The 16,747-nt window shown below is 34.5% G+C and overlaps 1 protein-coding gene across 1 annotated transcript in view; it reads right to left on the reverse strand.

Moving 5' to 3' along the window:
• LOC105363702 (carboxyl-terminal PDZ ligand of neuronal nitric oxide synthase protein) overlaps window positions 1-16,747 on the reverse strand; it is a 63,523-nt gene that overhangs the window by 26,427 nt on the left and 20,349 nt on the right. The window contains exons 2-5 of the mRNA XM_011501452.1: window positions 16,471-16,633; window positions 11,002-11,073; window positions 10,635-10,724; window positions 7,260-7,442 (exon numbers count right to left, since the gene is read on the reverse strand). Of these exons, the coding sequence (XP_011499754.1) occupies window positions 7,260-7,442; window positions 10,635-10,724; window positions 11,002-11,073; window positions 16,471-16,578 (453 nt within the window). The 5' untranslated portion in view covers window positions 16,579-16,633. The remainder of the gene's footprint in view (window positions 1-7,259; window positions 7,443-10,634; window positions 10,725-11,001; window positions 11,074-16,470; window positions 16,634-16,747) is intronic.

The following is a 16,747-nucleotide window of genomic DNA, read 5'->3' on the forward strand; positions in this document are numbered from 1 at the left end:
CTCTTCCTAAGGCCAATGACGAAGATGCGCACTTACTCCAAATTATAACGACACCGCGTCATCGTCGAATTGCTTTATCTTACCGTCGTTCAATTTCTGCAAGGATGAAATACCCGCGATACAAATCACCGGCTATAAAACGAGATCTCAAAACGAAACAGTTACAAGTCTGGCAGATTGGAGTGGAGATGAGCGAAATGCGATGAAAAAGGAAGGTAGGAGCGCGCGAGAGTCGCTTCACACATTCGCCATGATTCCCGTAAGAGGGATCCCGGAGATTTTTCATTCCACATCTCGGCACGCTTTTTCATTTCTTTCTACTAGCAATTGGCATCACCAGGAAATCGCTCGCTAGTAGATCGATTTGCCTCGTGGGATCCCACCGTGTCTTAGGTCTCCTTTTTCCCCCCGTCGGCCCGTCTGATTTATTTATAAGCTTATTAATATCGCAGTAGGGAGAGGATGGACGAGAGAGTGCCTGGCTGTCGCTCTAAACGATTTCATGAGCTTTCCGGCACTTTTTTCTCCTTGTTTTTTTTTTCCTTTAATTTGCCTCTATTCGCAACGATCACCAAAAGTTTTTATTGGAGCAGTTAGGGCGATCAGCGGATCTCCGCCACTGGATGACAAATGGAAAAATTAAAACAGTATCAACGCTTTGCCATTAATCGACATTAAAGTTACGTTAGCGTTACGTTTATTCGATTATGAAAAATGAGGGAAACAGAAACCCGAGGCAAAGAATAGGTGCGGGTGAGAACGACCGACGTAGATTTGCCCGACGTAGATTTGCCTTTCGAACGCGATCCGGGTCTCTTTACATCATTAAATTGGCAATTTCTTAATCAAACAATGATAAATTAAAAATGAGCTTCGGGTCATCGATAAATGAAGTAGTCTGGCGGATATTTTTCTTTCTTTCCCTGTAGATGACACTCTTTATTCAAATAATGGAACTATTCATATCTGTTTTCATTAGATAAACAGAAAAAGAAAAGTCCCGGCTTATTTCTATGTTTTATAAGCTTGACTATTAGCAAAAAAAAAGATTCGTATCACTAAGGCCACCAAATGTAAAAGACATTTGCTTTAGATATCAATAGCTATTACATCTACATGGTAGTTTGAAAAAACTTTCATCGGGTAATTAAAATAAATCTGTGATTTAATGGGTCAAAAATTAAAACGCGAAGTACGCTGAGCATTTTATCTTTTGTTCACATATTTTATCACGCTGAGTTGAAGTATAGCCACCCCCCCAGGCCCCCGCCCTCGACCAACCCCCTCCCGTACATAAAAATAAATTTGTTATTCGTGAATTTAATTATTCCAACGTGTTTCTCGCACTGCCTAGTGTTTTATTTTTACTTCCTTATTCCCAACATAAATTCACCTTGAATTGGACTAATGAGAAGCGCGTGCATTATTAAAATCCTGTAAAAAATGTTCTCGCTTTTTCAAAACAACATTTTTCAAATGCGTGCGCGCGCACACCCTCTTTAGGCGACGGCTACTCTCGAAAAAGCATTTCATTAAAATACACATTTTTTCACATTCATTTAAGACAAGACTTTCTTTTATTTCTCTCCCTCTCCACCCATTCCTTTTTTGTAAAGCGGACGCATTTTAAATTCCGCTTCGCCAGCACCATGTAAACTAATCCCATCGCGGCTGCCGCCTCAAATTGCTCCCTCGCACAGCTCGCCCTCGAGGCGCAGTCGGTATCGCCGGATATTATCCTCACCGGCTGAGTTTGGCGGGGGGTAGGGTGGGATGGAAGGGGTGAGGGGTGGGGAGGTTAAAGGTGGTGGAGGTAGAGAGGTATATTTGATTTAAACCACATTTACGACGTGCACTGGCAAGGTGAAATATATATATATATATATATATATATATATATATATATATATATTATCGAGATTGGGCGCGATAAATGAATTTCCTATGAATCGAGTTCACGCGCACCTCGCCACTACGTGGAAACGCGATATAAACAAGCTACGCAACTACCGCTTCTTAACCAGTTGACTGTGTGAACTTGAAACGGCGATGGGCGGAATGTATTAGTCATTAAAGGAGACTCAACTGCGTGCCGAATGTCGAAAGTGCGCGAATTATTAGTTTACTAATTTCCCAGTCTCGTGCGTCGTTCTGCGACTGAGTTACCGAAAACTGAATAATAGCATTGGTTTACCAGTATACAGGCACACACGCACACGCACACACACAGAGATAAGATGTTGGCAGGTGAGTAACGGGTACTGCTTCTCAAATAATTCATATTACGAGATGATAAGCGAGACGTCGTTAACTCCCCTCGAACGAAACGAAGATGCTCAATTATTGACGCACTTTTTGCAAAAATTCATTCGCGCATTTTTTTCAAAAATTCATTCGCGCATTTTTTTCAAAAATTCATTCGCGCATTTTTCGTGCGCGTTCAATAAGCGAAACGTGTATTGTTGGCATTAACGTTCAAATGAAAAGCTCCACCCGAATGACAATGACGCGCTATGTTAAAGCATCTCGTTGCTATATGCGGTGTACATATTTTTAGAAGATTTTATTATAACCTGTGCGTATGAAATTTAAAATACGAGGCAGCACTCATTGGATGAATATTTATCAATCACTCGAGTGTTCTAAATTCAAATAGAAGAGCCCATCCCTCCTAGGAGCTCGAAATTTTATTTCCATCCTTACACGAGCATTTATTTTTAAACCACCAAGTTTATTATCAATTGAATCGGCAAACTCGCCACCTCCGTGATTCTCAGACATTTTCTGTGCCGATCCATGGCCAATTAAAGGAAATAAAATGCAGCGCTAAACAATTGTACCGGGAGAATAGCAAACGATACAGCCTACGCGGATACGTTAAAGCAAGCACACATACATTCATCGGCACTCACAGCGTCCCGACGAGTTGGCGCACACTATAATACAATACCGCACAACGGCTAAAAGCCTCCGTACTTCTCTCCTGACAACTTGCTTTTCTTCTCTTAGCTGCACCAACAAAAAACGCAATCTTATACCGCCACTGGTCGAGAATTGCAAATAATAGAACGTACTTCATAAAGAACAGAGCTCCTCGCGCACGGGACAAATTTTAAATTCATAGCCGAACTGCTATTTTTCCACATTCGCGGAGAAAATCTGAGACGTTGTGTTGAATAAAAGATAGCGCTATAAGCTACTGCAAGTGAGTCCTCGCAATTATGACTGTGCAATTAGATTTTTAACGTAGTCCTCCGATCGATCGCCCCGATAGAACATTTCGATTACATTTATCAATATTATATCACTCGGCTAAAACATGAGCATTGGTTTTGCATTTTATAAGCTCTTTGCCCAGTCGTTGGATCGTTAAGGAAAAATTATAATAATAACATTAAAATGTCCCTAATAATAAAATAACTAATTTTTGAGACATCGAAGATGCGTATAAGCTCCCCTCGTATATTTATCATCGATAATTTTGCGACTATTATTTTGTGAGTATCGGGATAATCAAATGCCACATCTACAGTCATGGACACACACATTTCTACGAGATTACCACTATAAATCATCTTATGTAACTTCAATTAACTTTAAAAAATGTTCTATGTCTCAAAAATACGCCATCCTCGTCAGTTTCCCATGCCCGTACGAATAAAATATATATTATTTATAACATCGGCATTACGCTAATCGCAGCGCAAGAGAAATCAAATCCAAGGAGAATTCTTACCTCCAATGCCACGACTTAATATCAACGTACTCACGGAATCTCAGCCGACAAAATTATTCGGAAAAATTCCTAGGCTCGTCTCGATTTTTCATATAACATTAACACAGCCATCCTTCTTTCGTCCTTAGTTGAAGCTCCACGTTGCACAACTATATCCGTTGCGGCTTTCAATATGCAACGCGTCGATCAAGAGAAAAAAAGAAACTCGGCTGGCACGTTATCGACAAGCAGAAAAAAGCCACAGAGAAAAAAGTTCGGACGACGATCCGACGTGAAAAAGTCGTTGGCCGTTCGACGTACTTCGCAACTGTGCGCCGAAAGCGCCTCCGCTGCCCGTCTAATTCCATTTCGGAGCATCTTTATTTATAGAGAGTGGGGGGGGGGAGGAAGGATAGAGAGCGAGGGACGATCGCCGTGCATATTACAAGTTCTCGATATATATATATATATATATATATATATATATATATATTATTCGATATATGTGAGTGTGTGTGTGTGTGTGTGTATGCGTACGTGCTCGCGCGCGCGAGGGACCGGAAAAGTAGGCGCGCGGTCGCGTGGGCGTCGATGCGAGGCCTGGGGAATTCATTACACGTGTTTACATTTCGATGTCGGCCGAGATGCGGAGCGGTCCGATTAACGTAATTGAGGCTTTGGCGAAAATTGAAAAACTGCGCAGCTTCATTGTGCGCCGGAGTGCTACTTTTCTTTTACTCTTTGCTTCCTTGTTCTTCTATACCAATGCTCTCTCACCGGAACCCGGGGAAGTTTTCTTTTCTCCGTGGACAAAGAGAATCATCAAGACTAATGGCTTTTTGTATTGCAATCGATGTGTTTGGACGCCAGGATTCTCCGTGCGAGTTTCTTACTTTAATACTTGTTTTATTTTTATTTATTTTCATCTAGATACGTCATCGTGTCAAAATATTATGTCTGGCTCTTCCTTTGCAAGAATTATGGCTCGATGATTCCGATTCTTTTTTTCTAATGTTGTGTGTCAAAGCTTGATATATTTTTTTTTTTATTTTTTTTTTTTTTTTGATAAATTGAAGACGCAATTAAGTGCTATTAGATTAAGATTATCGAGCCTTTTAAAACCATTCAAATAATAATAATCATAATCAAATCCATGAATCGCTTGAAATAGTTTAATATAATTGCATTTTTAAGCTTTTTAACGCATTAATGTTTATACAACTATCGGTGCAACAATGTTTTAACGACCCAGAGTTTCCCTTAATTTCCACTAGTTGAAATGTAAATGCAAATGTTTAACATAGAATATGAAAATTATCGCTGGCCAATCAATATAATCGATATATTGATTTGCACTATAAAAAATTCTCTCAATTAATAATGTTATGCTTGTCTATTCATTTTAGTAGTATTAAATATAACTCACCTTTTTACTGGATTTAAAAACGTTACATCTAAAGGAATTTCCACTACCATCACGTGCAATGTAACTAAAGATTTTTAAGTCATGGCTGTCATGTGAAACGTAAAATATCCTGTAGATTGGATGATGCATGAGAACCAGCTTACTTTCATCAAGCCAGTGATGTTTTTTCTGCAACATGGGAAACTACAAGTTCAGTCGTTAAGTAAACAGTCAAAACTATGTAACCGTATACATTATACATTAAACAACGTATTCAAAGACTTTACTGTAAATTAATCTATGTAAAACAGAATTAAATTGTTTGTTAATTTGTACATAAATTTACAATCTAACAAACTTCTTATATTCTATACTCATAAAGCAATTATCATCATATTAATTTTCAATAATTGCTGCATTCAAAATTCAAGAAATTTATATTATTTATTGTTAAAGCGACTTATATCACTTAGAATTATTATTTGGTTAAAACAGAAATAAAGTAATGTGATATCCTCTACGCTACTTCTTAAAGCAATTAATGACGCTATCGTCCTTGATAAATTCAATCAGTTCGAGCTGAGCTTTACAAACCCTACACGTTTTACGTAACAAAAAATCTCATAAAAGCTTTATATTTAATGTATCAATCATCTAAGTGATGAACTCAATGGATCAACATAAAGAAAAAAGTAATTTCAGTAAAAATTCATTACAACTTTGATTTTTCAATGTTATCTTTTTGTTAATTTTTATATATGTTCCAGTTCCTTTCCTGTTATATTTCTAATCATTTCCATCCGTTCATGTTAAAATAATCTTTACTACGTATGAAAAGTTACATGCGAAGGATATAGAACTCGAAACTTGTAATATTACATTCATACAATAATATCGCATATTACCAAGACCATTGATTATACAATAATAATTCATATCGTTTCACCTTTAAAAAGCTCTGTCGTGTAATTGTTTTAATGGCTAGTTATAGTGAAACTAGAATTTCTAAACTCAAGATATTATTAGTTGGTTTTACTTTAAATTCCCCTGACTTATTTGAAAGTATTATTAGCAGGTAAATATTATCGAGCACTTTATAGCTAACAATTCTCTAAATATTTTACAGTAAATAAACTCGTTCCTCGTCAAATTGTTATTATTTTAATATACGTACAGTTTATAAAATTATATTCATCAGTAATCTCATACATAAAATATGTGAGTGTGTGTGTGTGTGTGTGTATGCGTACGTGCTCGCGCGCGCGAGGGACCGGAAAAGTAGGCGCGCGGTCGCGTGGGCGTCGATGCGAGGCCTGGGGAATTCATTACACGTGTTTACATTTCGATGTCGGCCGAGATGCGGAGCGGTCCGATTAACGTAATTGAGGCTTTGGCGAAAATTGAAAAACTGCGCAGCTTCATTGTGCGCCGGAGTGCTACTTTTCTTTTACTCTTTGCTTCCTTGTTCTTCTATACCAATGCTCTCTCACCGGAACCCGGGGAAGTTTTCTTTTCTCCGTGGACAAAGAGAATCATCAAGACTAATGGCTTTTTGTATTGCAATCGATGTGTTTGGACGCCAGGATTCTCCGTGCGAGTTTCTTACTTTAATACTTGTTTTATTTTTATTTATTTTCATCTAGATACGTCATCGTGTCAAAATATTATGTCTGGCTCTTCCTTTGCAAGAATTATGGCTCGATGATTCCGATTCTTTTTTTCTAATGTTGTGTGTCAAAGCTTGATATATTTTTTTTTTTATTTTTTTTTTTTTTTTGATAAATTGAAGACGCAATTAAGTGCTATTAGATTAAGATTATCGAGCCTTTTAAAACCATTCAAATAATAATAATCATAATCAAATCCATGAATCGCTTGAAATAGTTTAATATAATTGCATTTTTAAGCTTTTTAACGCATTAATGTTTATACAACTATCGGTGCAACAATGTTTTAACGACCCAGAGTTTCCCTTAATTTCCACTAGTTGAAATGTAAATGCAAATGTTTAACATAGAATATGAAAATTATCGCTGGCCAATCAATATAATCGATATATTGATTTGCACTATAAAAAATTCTCTCAATTAATAATGTTATGCTTGTCTATTCATTTTAGTAGTATTAAATATAACTCACCTTTTTACTGGATTTAAAAACGTTACATCTAAAGGAATTTCCACTACCATCACGTGCAATGTAACTAAAGATTTTTAAGTCATGGCTGTCATGTGAAACGTAAAATATCCTGTAGATTGGATGATGCATGAGAACCAGCTTACTTTCATCAAGCCAGTGATGTTTTTTCTGCAACATGGGAAACTACAAGTTCAGTCGTTAAGTAAACAGTCAAAACTATGTAACCGTATACATTATACATTAAACAACGTATTCAAAGACTTTACTGTAAATTAATCTATGTAAAACAGAATTAAATTGTTTGTTAATTTGTACATAAATTTACAATCTAACAAACTTCTTATATTCTATACTCATAAAGCAATTATCATCATATTAATTTTCAATAATTGCTGCATTCAAAATTCAAGAAATTTATATTATTTATTGTTAAAGCGACTTATATCACTTAGAATTATTATTTGGTTAAAACAGAAATAAAGTAATGTGATATCCTCTACGCTACTTCTTAAAGCAATTAATGACGCTATCGTCCTTGATAAATTCAATCAGTTCGAGCTGAGCTTTACAAACCCTACACGTTTTACGTAACAAAAAATCTCATAAAAGCTTTATATTTAATGTATCAATCATCTAAGTGATGAACTCAATGGATCAACATAAAGAAAAAAGTAATTTCAGTAAAAATTCATTACAACTTTGATTTTTCAATGTTATCTTTTTGTTAATTTTTATATATGTTCCAGTTCCTTTCCTGTTATATTTCTAATCATTTCCATCCGTTCATGTTAAAATAATCTTTACTACGTATGAAAAGTTACATGCGAAGGATATAGAACTCGAAACTTGTAATATTACATTCATACAATAATATCGCATATTACCAAGACCATTGATTATACAATAATAATTCATATCGTTTCACCTTTAAAAAGCTCTGTCGTGTAATTGTTTTAATGGCTAGTTATAGTGAAACTAGAATTTCTAAACTCAAGATATTATTAGTTGGTTTTACTTTAAATTCCCCTGACTTATTTGAAAGTATTATTAGCAGGTAAATATTATCGAGCACTTTATAGCTAACAATTCTCTAAATATTTTACAGTAAATAAACTCGTTCCTCGTCAAATTGTTATTATTTTAATATACGTACAGTTTATAAAATTATATTCATCAGTAATCTCATACATAAAAAAAAAAAAAAAAAAAAAAAAAAAAAAAATAAAATATTAGTTTCCATAATATTGTTGAAATTATAATAAGAAAATCGCACCATTTTATTTATCATCTTATTACATACAAAGTTGAAAAATGTTATAATACTATTTCATACTACCCATGAGAAATTCATACTTTATTAATTAAATATCTTACGTAAAAAGAAAGCTTCTTCAATTATTGAAAAAAAAAAGTCCTATTCTATCGTAATTTATATGTCAAAATCGATTTTTCAGTTGTATTTACAATTTAAGCTTTAATGTAACTGAATATAAGATATAATTTAAAATCTAAACTACTTGATTCAATATTATAATTCTCATATATTTTTCAACGCTCTAATTGTAATTTTGACAAATGGAAAAACAAAAAGCAGTGTTGTAGAACCACTGTCCAATGCTACAAACACTGAAATTCGAATGAAACTACCACTTTTACGATCATACTATTTTACCGATTGAATACTTAATCGAGTTGCTTGACAAAAAAAGTACTTCAATTTATGCAAAATCCGAATTTACGTACTTTCCGTACTGTTTTTATCCACCTAAATTCATGAATTTTAACATATATTACATTTTAAGTCACCCTATATATATTCTCTTGAAATTTTATAAAATGCTACAGGATTTCATAATGGTGGGACTTTAACATTCTCTAAGGGGTTGTTTCCAGCTAACATACAGTAGAATAAGACTAAAAAGTAATGTTTTCAGTTAAATAAACACATATATTCTTCAGACTGCTAAAAACAAAAACAAAAAAAAAATAAAAATAAAAAAATAACAACAACAACAACAAAAAAATAAAAATATTTTCCGTACAATAAATATGAGTTGTGAAAATAAACCTTTTACAATTTTTTAAATTTTCGCATATTATTTTATACATACGGGGGCTCAAAGATTTAACTAGATGAGGCTTATATATTTCCAAAAGTAGATATGAAAGGTTTCTCTTTGAAAAATTTAATAAATTTGAAAGGTGTGTAAGGTAGAAAGCTATACAATTCCTTCAGATGTTCATAAATATATTTTTCAACGAATGAATTTACTACTTGTCAACATTAATTTTAAAAGAAATATTATCATTATACGTATAATTCATAGCATACGTGTATTTGTTTTTATATTTATTGCATTATCATCTAAAACGTTATTTAATGCAATATTATAGAAGCGTATGATAGAGTAACTAATATATAAAACCTTAAATATACTTGTAATATGTAATAAAATTTTATTTTAGTAAAAAATGAAAGATGTAATTGAATAGATAATAGAATATAAAATAAAATATTACAAGTAGAAACATTTTGTAATTTCGAGTTCATATATGCATGCTGATATACACTTGTGCTTTACAATTCATTTAAATCTATGAAATTTAAAGTTAATTTATATAATTTTTGTATCAAACACACCATTGATACATCGCCTTTGTAATTCTGATTTCAGTAAATATTAAGTCTAAAAAGAGATTTAAAATCTAAAAAGAGATTCTAATTTTGTCTAATAAAGGATTACATATTTTTATATCTTTTTAAATTATTGACATTTAAAGTATTTTTATGAACAATTCCAATCAATTTTGTGCAAAAGTTATATTGTGAGTAACTAAGAGTCGACAAGCATTTCAAGTATTTCGAAAATTTTTGTCATTTTTGTTATTTCAAGACTCTGGGTATTATTTTTGTTTTTTTACTATATTGGTCAGTGTATTCTTAAGTAGCTATTATTATTATTTTTTCAATATATTGGTTAATACCTTATTACGAAATTATTATTTTTTTCCACTTTATATTCGTTCATATTTTGTTAAGCAGCAATTATTATTTTTTCTTCTTCAATATATTAGTCATTATCTCGTTAAGCAGCTGATGACAATTTTCAACTGAATAATTGTAGAAAGGTATGTGTATAATTTAAAACTACACTACATTATGTATGTATATATATATATATGCTGAATATTATTACTTGAAACTAGTAAATCATAGATTAAAATGGTATAAGGTAAAGAGCAGTTTTTACAGACAAAACTTTGACAACTGTATTCTGCAGCTATGATTTCTATCGAGTAATAAAATTCGAATGTATGTGAGAGAAAATGCAAGAAAAAAGTCTCAATAGCATATTATACGTAAATTCCCCGTACCTTCTTCTTCCTGAGTGTGACCTTCAGACCGTCTACGGAGACCTCCAGAGTCACTTTCTTCTTCTTAATCCCCTTAGCCTTGAACTCGTACTGCAAAAAGCAAGTAGGAGCTGGGAGTAAAATACGGCAAAAGTCGAATAGACAGAGAGACAGAGATATATAGAGAGAGAGAGATAGATAGAGAGATAGATAGAGAGATAGAGAGAGATAGATAGAGAGATAGAGAGAGATAGAGAGAGAGAGAGAGAGAGAGAGATAGAGTGAGAAGGAGCGATGGGGGGCGGGGTAGATAGAAGGGGTTGTGGTGGGGCAGCAGTACAGCGCTGAAACTCGTTTTATCGTTCGAGCGTCGTATTATTATACTTACGCGGATTCTTCGCATCGCCGCCACGATCTCCATTCGGCTGGTGGGTCGTGGAACCTCCATGGAGCCAATGAACTGCAACATCAATAAATGCGCCAGCGCTCACAAAAATGAATGAATTTAGCTGTTGAGGTGCGCGTATTCAAGTGCGAGTTGCATTATTAAGCGGGCGTGAGCTCCGCAACGGAAATGTTATTCGCTCCACTTAGGTAATTAATAAATTGTTAATTATTCGCGATTTACAGGGCCTAGTATAATTGTCGAAACATTCGCGCGATTAATGAGCTGTAATTTCGATTATTGTACGGTCGATTGCTCCTATTGCTGGTTAAATAGTATTTGATCTGTGCATGGAATTCAAAAGAAGGTGGCACGATTGAGGTAATGACGCTGCTTGATTATTTGTATTCTTCATTAGGACGAGGCCAGAAAAAGGGATGAGTTTATTGCCAAGCGTTTTTATTAGGATTAAACAAAACAAGGTCATGTTCGGATTTCGCTATTAATTGAAATAAACAAAAAGAAAGAGAAATTTTTAGATGTGTAATGGCAAAAAGTTCAAAGAAGAAGAAGAAGAAGAAGAAGAAGAAGAAGAAGATGATGATGATGATGATGAAGAAGAAGTAAAGCTGATTAATTGATAATCAATTTTTTAAATCTAAGGAAATGTAATTAATACGTAGCAATATTTTTTATTGCTTATAATAATAAATATTAAAAAAGTCCAGCAAACTGTATTAATTGGATTTGTTAATCATGACAAAAGTCGCTTATAATATTCTTTAGTATTTTTTATTTTTCAAAAACAGTAATTGCAGAGAAAATTATTGTTTGTATTTATTAGAATATTTAGAAAATTATTACATTAATTTCATTGGGTATTTCAATTTTTAACACTGAACACTGAAATTCAAATATATATTAAGTTCAGTAGAAATATATATATAATGTAATATTCAATTGAATATTTTTATCTCTTTAAGAATTACTTTTCATTAACATTAAACAAATTCAATGTATTTTCTACAAATATTTCGTCACAGAATGTAATTTTTTAATATATTAACGATTATAATTGACTATAAATTTATTGAATATAACAACAACACGTGAATACCGCACTTTCTTCGTTGAAAATCTATTTCTACATAAAACTTTTTTTAATATATAATAACTTTTGAAATAACATGTCGATGAAATAACGGCGAATTCTTTACAATTACAGATATTTAATAATTATTGAAACAATTCCATTTTAATATATTTTTGAATTGTAAAATGCGTAAGAAGCGCGAAGGATACATAGTCTTGTAGATTTTCATGCTTAATCATTACGTATAAATGTAAGGAAATAAAAAATCATTTAAGAAAATCTGAAAAATTATAGTCAACAAGTATTTAATATGCATAATATTAAAAGAGGAGAACATTTCATTTAAAATGACAACATTTAACATTTGTTTTATTTGTCACAAATATTTCAATTGTAAAATATAAATGAATTTAAACATTGGAAAATCAATTATCTGACTATTAATTACTTAATAAATCAACAATATTCCATATTAGATTTCTTTAAGAATCTAAAACACACACACACACACACACACACACACACACACACACACATATATATATATATATATATATAGAATAAATATTAATAAATTTGATTGATAATTCGACTGTTCAGTAATAATTATAATATTATTTAAATTGGCATTAAAAATAGCATCCAACGTTAACTTAAATGTATTTTATCATTAATTGCTCCATAATATCGAGATACAATCGTAAGTGATGGTAGAAATCAATTTTAAATGTTAAAAATAGATGTCTTTTTATTTTATGGACTCGTTAATTTAATTCTCTCGATTGTTCGCGAAAATGAAGGTCTATTGTATATCTAACTATAAGCAAGCCTTCGTAATTAAAATACGAACGATTAATTTATTTACGGATGAAGTAAAATTGTTTTTATTATTCATTAAATTCCATATTATTTTCGTAAATGAATTACTGTTAACTACTCGATTACTAACTACGAGCCATTCGATATATCTACAGGCGAAATAATAATTGAAAATGAAACTCACATTAAGTACTTAAAGCTTGATATTATTAAACTATATTTAACAATTGCATGCCACATGCATGTAATGAAGAACGTAACATACTATAATATTTAAATAAGCAATCAAATAATTGGAGAGCTACTTTAGCAGAAATATATCACTAATTCGAGGGAATATACATTTTTTTTTCACTATGAGAATATAATTCCAAAAGTCTTCAACACTAGTTGATGTAAAGGTGATAAACTCGCTTTTAGCCATAGTTAAAGTTTCGACTCAATCGGCCTATCCAGCCAATCGTACAAAACTTCTTCAAAATACTTCTTTTGCAACAATGGAACATTCAAGAAGCATTTATAGAAATGCTCAAAGAATGCTGTGATGTCCGCTTTGAGTTACCTAAGCATTCATTTAAACTATTGGAACGAAAGCCAAGTTAAGCCACCAGGAGCACTTCTCTTCAAGCAAAATAGTGGCAATTTGTTGGGGTTTGGGGGAGGAGTAGGCGGGGACGGAGGAGGCGGTAAATATCTTTTAGATACTTCTCGACCGTTTGCAAACTCTTGCAAAATAGCCATAAAGTATTCCCGAGCTACTGTCGTTTACTCTATGCTTTTCCCCAACTACGACCTTCACAACATTACACATGATTTGTCTCTAGAAAGGTCAGGCGAGTGTCTTTAAAAAATTATAGGACGAGGACGATATACGGTGAGATGGACGCAAAAGGAATCGAAATTAAGAGAGCGGAAAGGTTCAATGTGCGGTTACAGATATGCGTGTGTCTGCGCGCAGATCTTCTTCCGTAAAGCAGTCACGTATAGACAGACGTACACAGAGTCGATAGACTTGAAGAAGGAGTAAGCCAGAGCGGAGCCAGACGGGCGAGCGGCGCCGTCGTTCGGTCAGGTTGTAGAAAGGAGAGAGAAGGAAGGAAGGAAGAACGGATGGAGAGGGAGACGATAGACTGAGAACGAAAGAGAAAGAAAGAGAGAGAGAGAGAGAGAGAGACAGAATATATTAACCGACGAACGGACGGACGGCTAAAGAGAGAGAGAGAGAGAGAGAGAGAGAGAGAGAGAGAGAGAGAGAAGGGCAGACTTTGGCGAAATTACAGAGAGAACAATGGGTATATATGTTATGGGTGCAGGAGCGATGCATATAGGGTGTTGCTGCCGCTGTTACTACGACCAAAGAACTTGAACTGAGAAAGAGATATAGCGAATGAGAGACCGCGAGACGGATAATTTACAAGGACGGCGAACTGCACGTGGCCGAGGAGATTAAATAATTAATTTAAGCATGGCAATTTTGTTGCGAAGAAGGATACGTGTAACTGTTAGGTAACGGTTCTGAGGACTTAGGCTCGGCGATAAAATGCTGTATTGTATGATTGTATGCTCTGTCGGGAAAACACGTGGCGCGTTTTCCATCTCCATTTGTGTGTCTCGCCCCTATGCCATTTGTAGTTGGATAATCGTTTATTACCGAAAGGAGGCCTATATACGTGAAAAGTTATTATTTTCGCATGGTACATTCGAATTCCACGTAATGTGTATGTTTGTAAAATTCTGTAGGGAATAATTCAGAATAATAGACACGACGCGATAAAAATCGATCGAGGATAGAAAAAAAAAGAATGAAACAAAAAAAAAACGAAAAAGAATAACAGACAGTACATTTGTAGCGATGGTAATGATTACACATCGACACTTTTTTCATAAGCTCAGTCTATTTAAGTAATTAATTCAATAAGGAAGAAAAATCTAATGAAATAGTTATGAAACGTGACGCGAAATTCTTATGTTATTAAATAGCTCCTATTAACCCAAAAGCAATATATTGCTCTCTCGTTTTACCTCTTGGATTATACTAATATAATGTAGATACTATCTCTATCAAGATTCTGTGAATATCATCATATACAGAAATGTAATAGATAAGAGAGAGAGAGAGAGAGAGAGAGAGAGAGAGAGAGAGAGCGACAGATAAGAAGCCAAAGCAGTGAAATTCAGATCAGTGGCAATGAATGAATAAAAAGAAAAGAAAGAAAGCAGCATGTTTAGATGAACAAAAATATTTTTATTTTTTTTTTTTTTCAACGAGAAATGATTATATTATATTCCGAAAGAAATTTTAAGTATTAAATCACATGGAGTTTGGCGTGTATAATTATTTTGAAAGTTTAAAATGCCTTTCAATAAAAAGCATCGATAAAAATAATTCAAAAACTTGAAAGAAGAACTTAAAAAACGATGATGGGATTGCGGATACTTTACACTATAATAACAAACTCAGTAATGAAAATAGGACGATGTACTTGCAATTACAACTTATTCGACAGTCTGAAATTTGACTTTGAAACTAACTACTCTTGAAATTATAAAGATTATAAAGTCTATGTAAAGTTTGACGTAAATGTAAATATGTAAATTCAGGTACGAAATTAATCAATACTGCGATGAAATATACTTTGTGGCTTAGTCTGAAGAAAAAGAAAAACAATCAATTTTATCGGTATTACGCATTGCGCGAAATAAGCATCGATATTACGATATATACATGATTAACAGTAATAAAACACATTGGGCGTCCAAGTAACGACGTATCCGGAAAATCTGCCAATATTTCGCCACGATAATGTTGCTCGAACACATGCACGCCGAGGAACAGGATGAGTCAGATCGTAAAAAAAAAAGGACGAGGCAAATAATAGCGGAAGGAGGAAAGATGTGAAAGAGAGCGCGACGACGCACTCGTAGAGATATGCGGCTCATTGTGCACTTGTGCATTCTCTGCCTGCTGCATCCTTATGGCACATCTAAAATTGAATTCTTATATGCAGTCCGAGGGGAAAGCTTAATTTTGGAAAAGGAAACCAAGATAGCGGGGTGTGTGGGGGGGGGAATAAACAGCAAGCCTTCGAGTTTAGAAATCTCGAGGAATAATGACGGGGGGGGGGGGGAAATTGGAGAATACGAGGCACCAAGATAGGGGAAAAATCCGAAATGATAAGCAAAGGGGCTTGTTACGCGCAATGTATAAGCCGTAATTTTCCCAACTCCTCGCTTTTCCAAATTGAAGGACGTATCCGTCTACAACGCCCTTTCGCCTTTCTCGAAATACAATATCCACATATTTTATATCCTCCATCCGGGCGCATCGCTCCCATCAATATTTTCAACATATCTCCATGCTGAAGTCGATAGGAGCTTTTAAGCTCCGCCTAGTGTCAAAAGTTTCAATATCGTAAGAAAAGGTAATAACGACCGGACGTATAAACGGTCGCGATAACGTCCCGATTTGAATAGCCTCGGCACCCGGCGTCATCCGCACATGCACATCCGCGTCCGGATGAGCGGCGGCAAATAAAGTCTGCGCGCGTATGCGTACCCACCTTGGCGTGGAAGACGATTCCACGATGGAAGGCCTCCTCGCTGTGCAGTGGTATCCGCGTGTCGTACTCGTCATTGTGCACGAGGTTGTACTGCTTCTTCGAGGGCATGCTTCCTGGCCCGGCTTCATCCGACTCCTGTGCCCGCCGTCGCTCGCCGCTTCCGCTGCAACCCAAAAAAGAAGGGGTGACGCATGAGAGGAGTAAGTAAGGGAGGAAGTCGGTAAGAGCCTTGGCTCGCGCGCGCCCACTTCTTTCCTGGCAATCTTGGGTTGGCTGC

Source organism: Ceratosolen solmsi, unplaced genomic scaffold (genome assembly GCF_000503995.2).
Source record: "Ceratosolen solmsi marchali unplaced genomic scaffold, CerSol_1.0 scaffold3, whole genome shotgun sequence".
In the NCBI taxonomy this organism is placed as follows: Eukaryota; Metazoa; Arthropoda; class Insecta; order Hymenoptera; family Agaonidae; genus Ceratosolen; species Ceratosolen solmsi.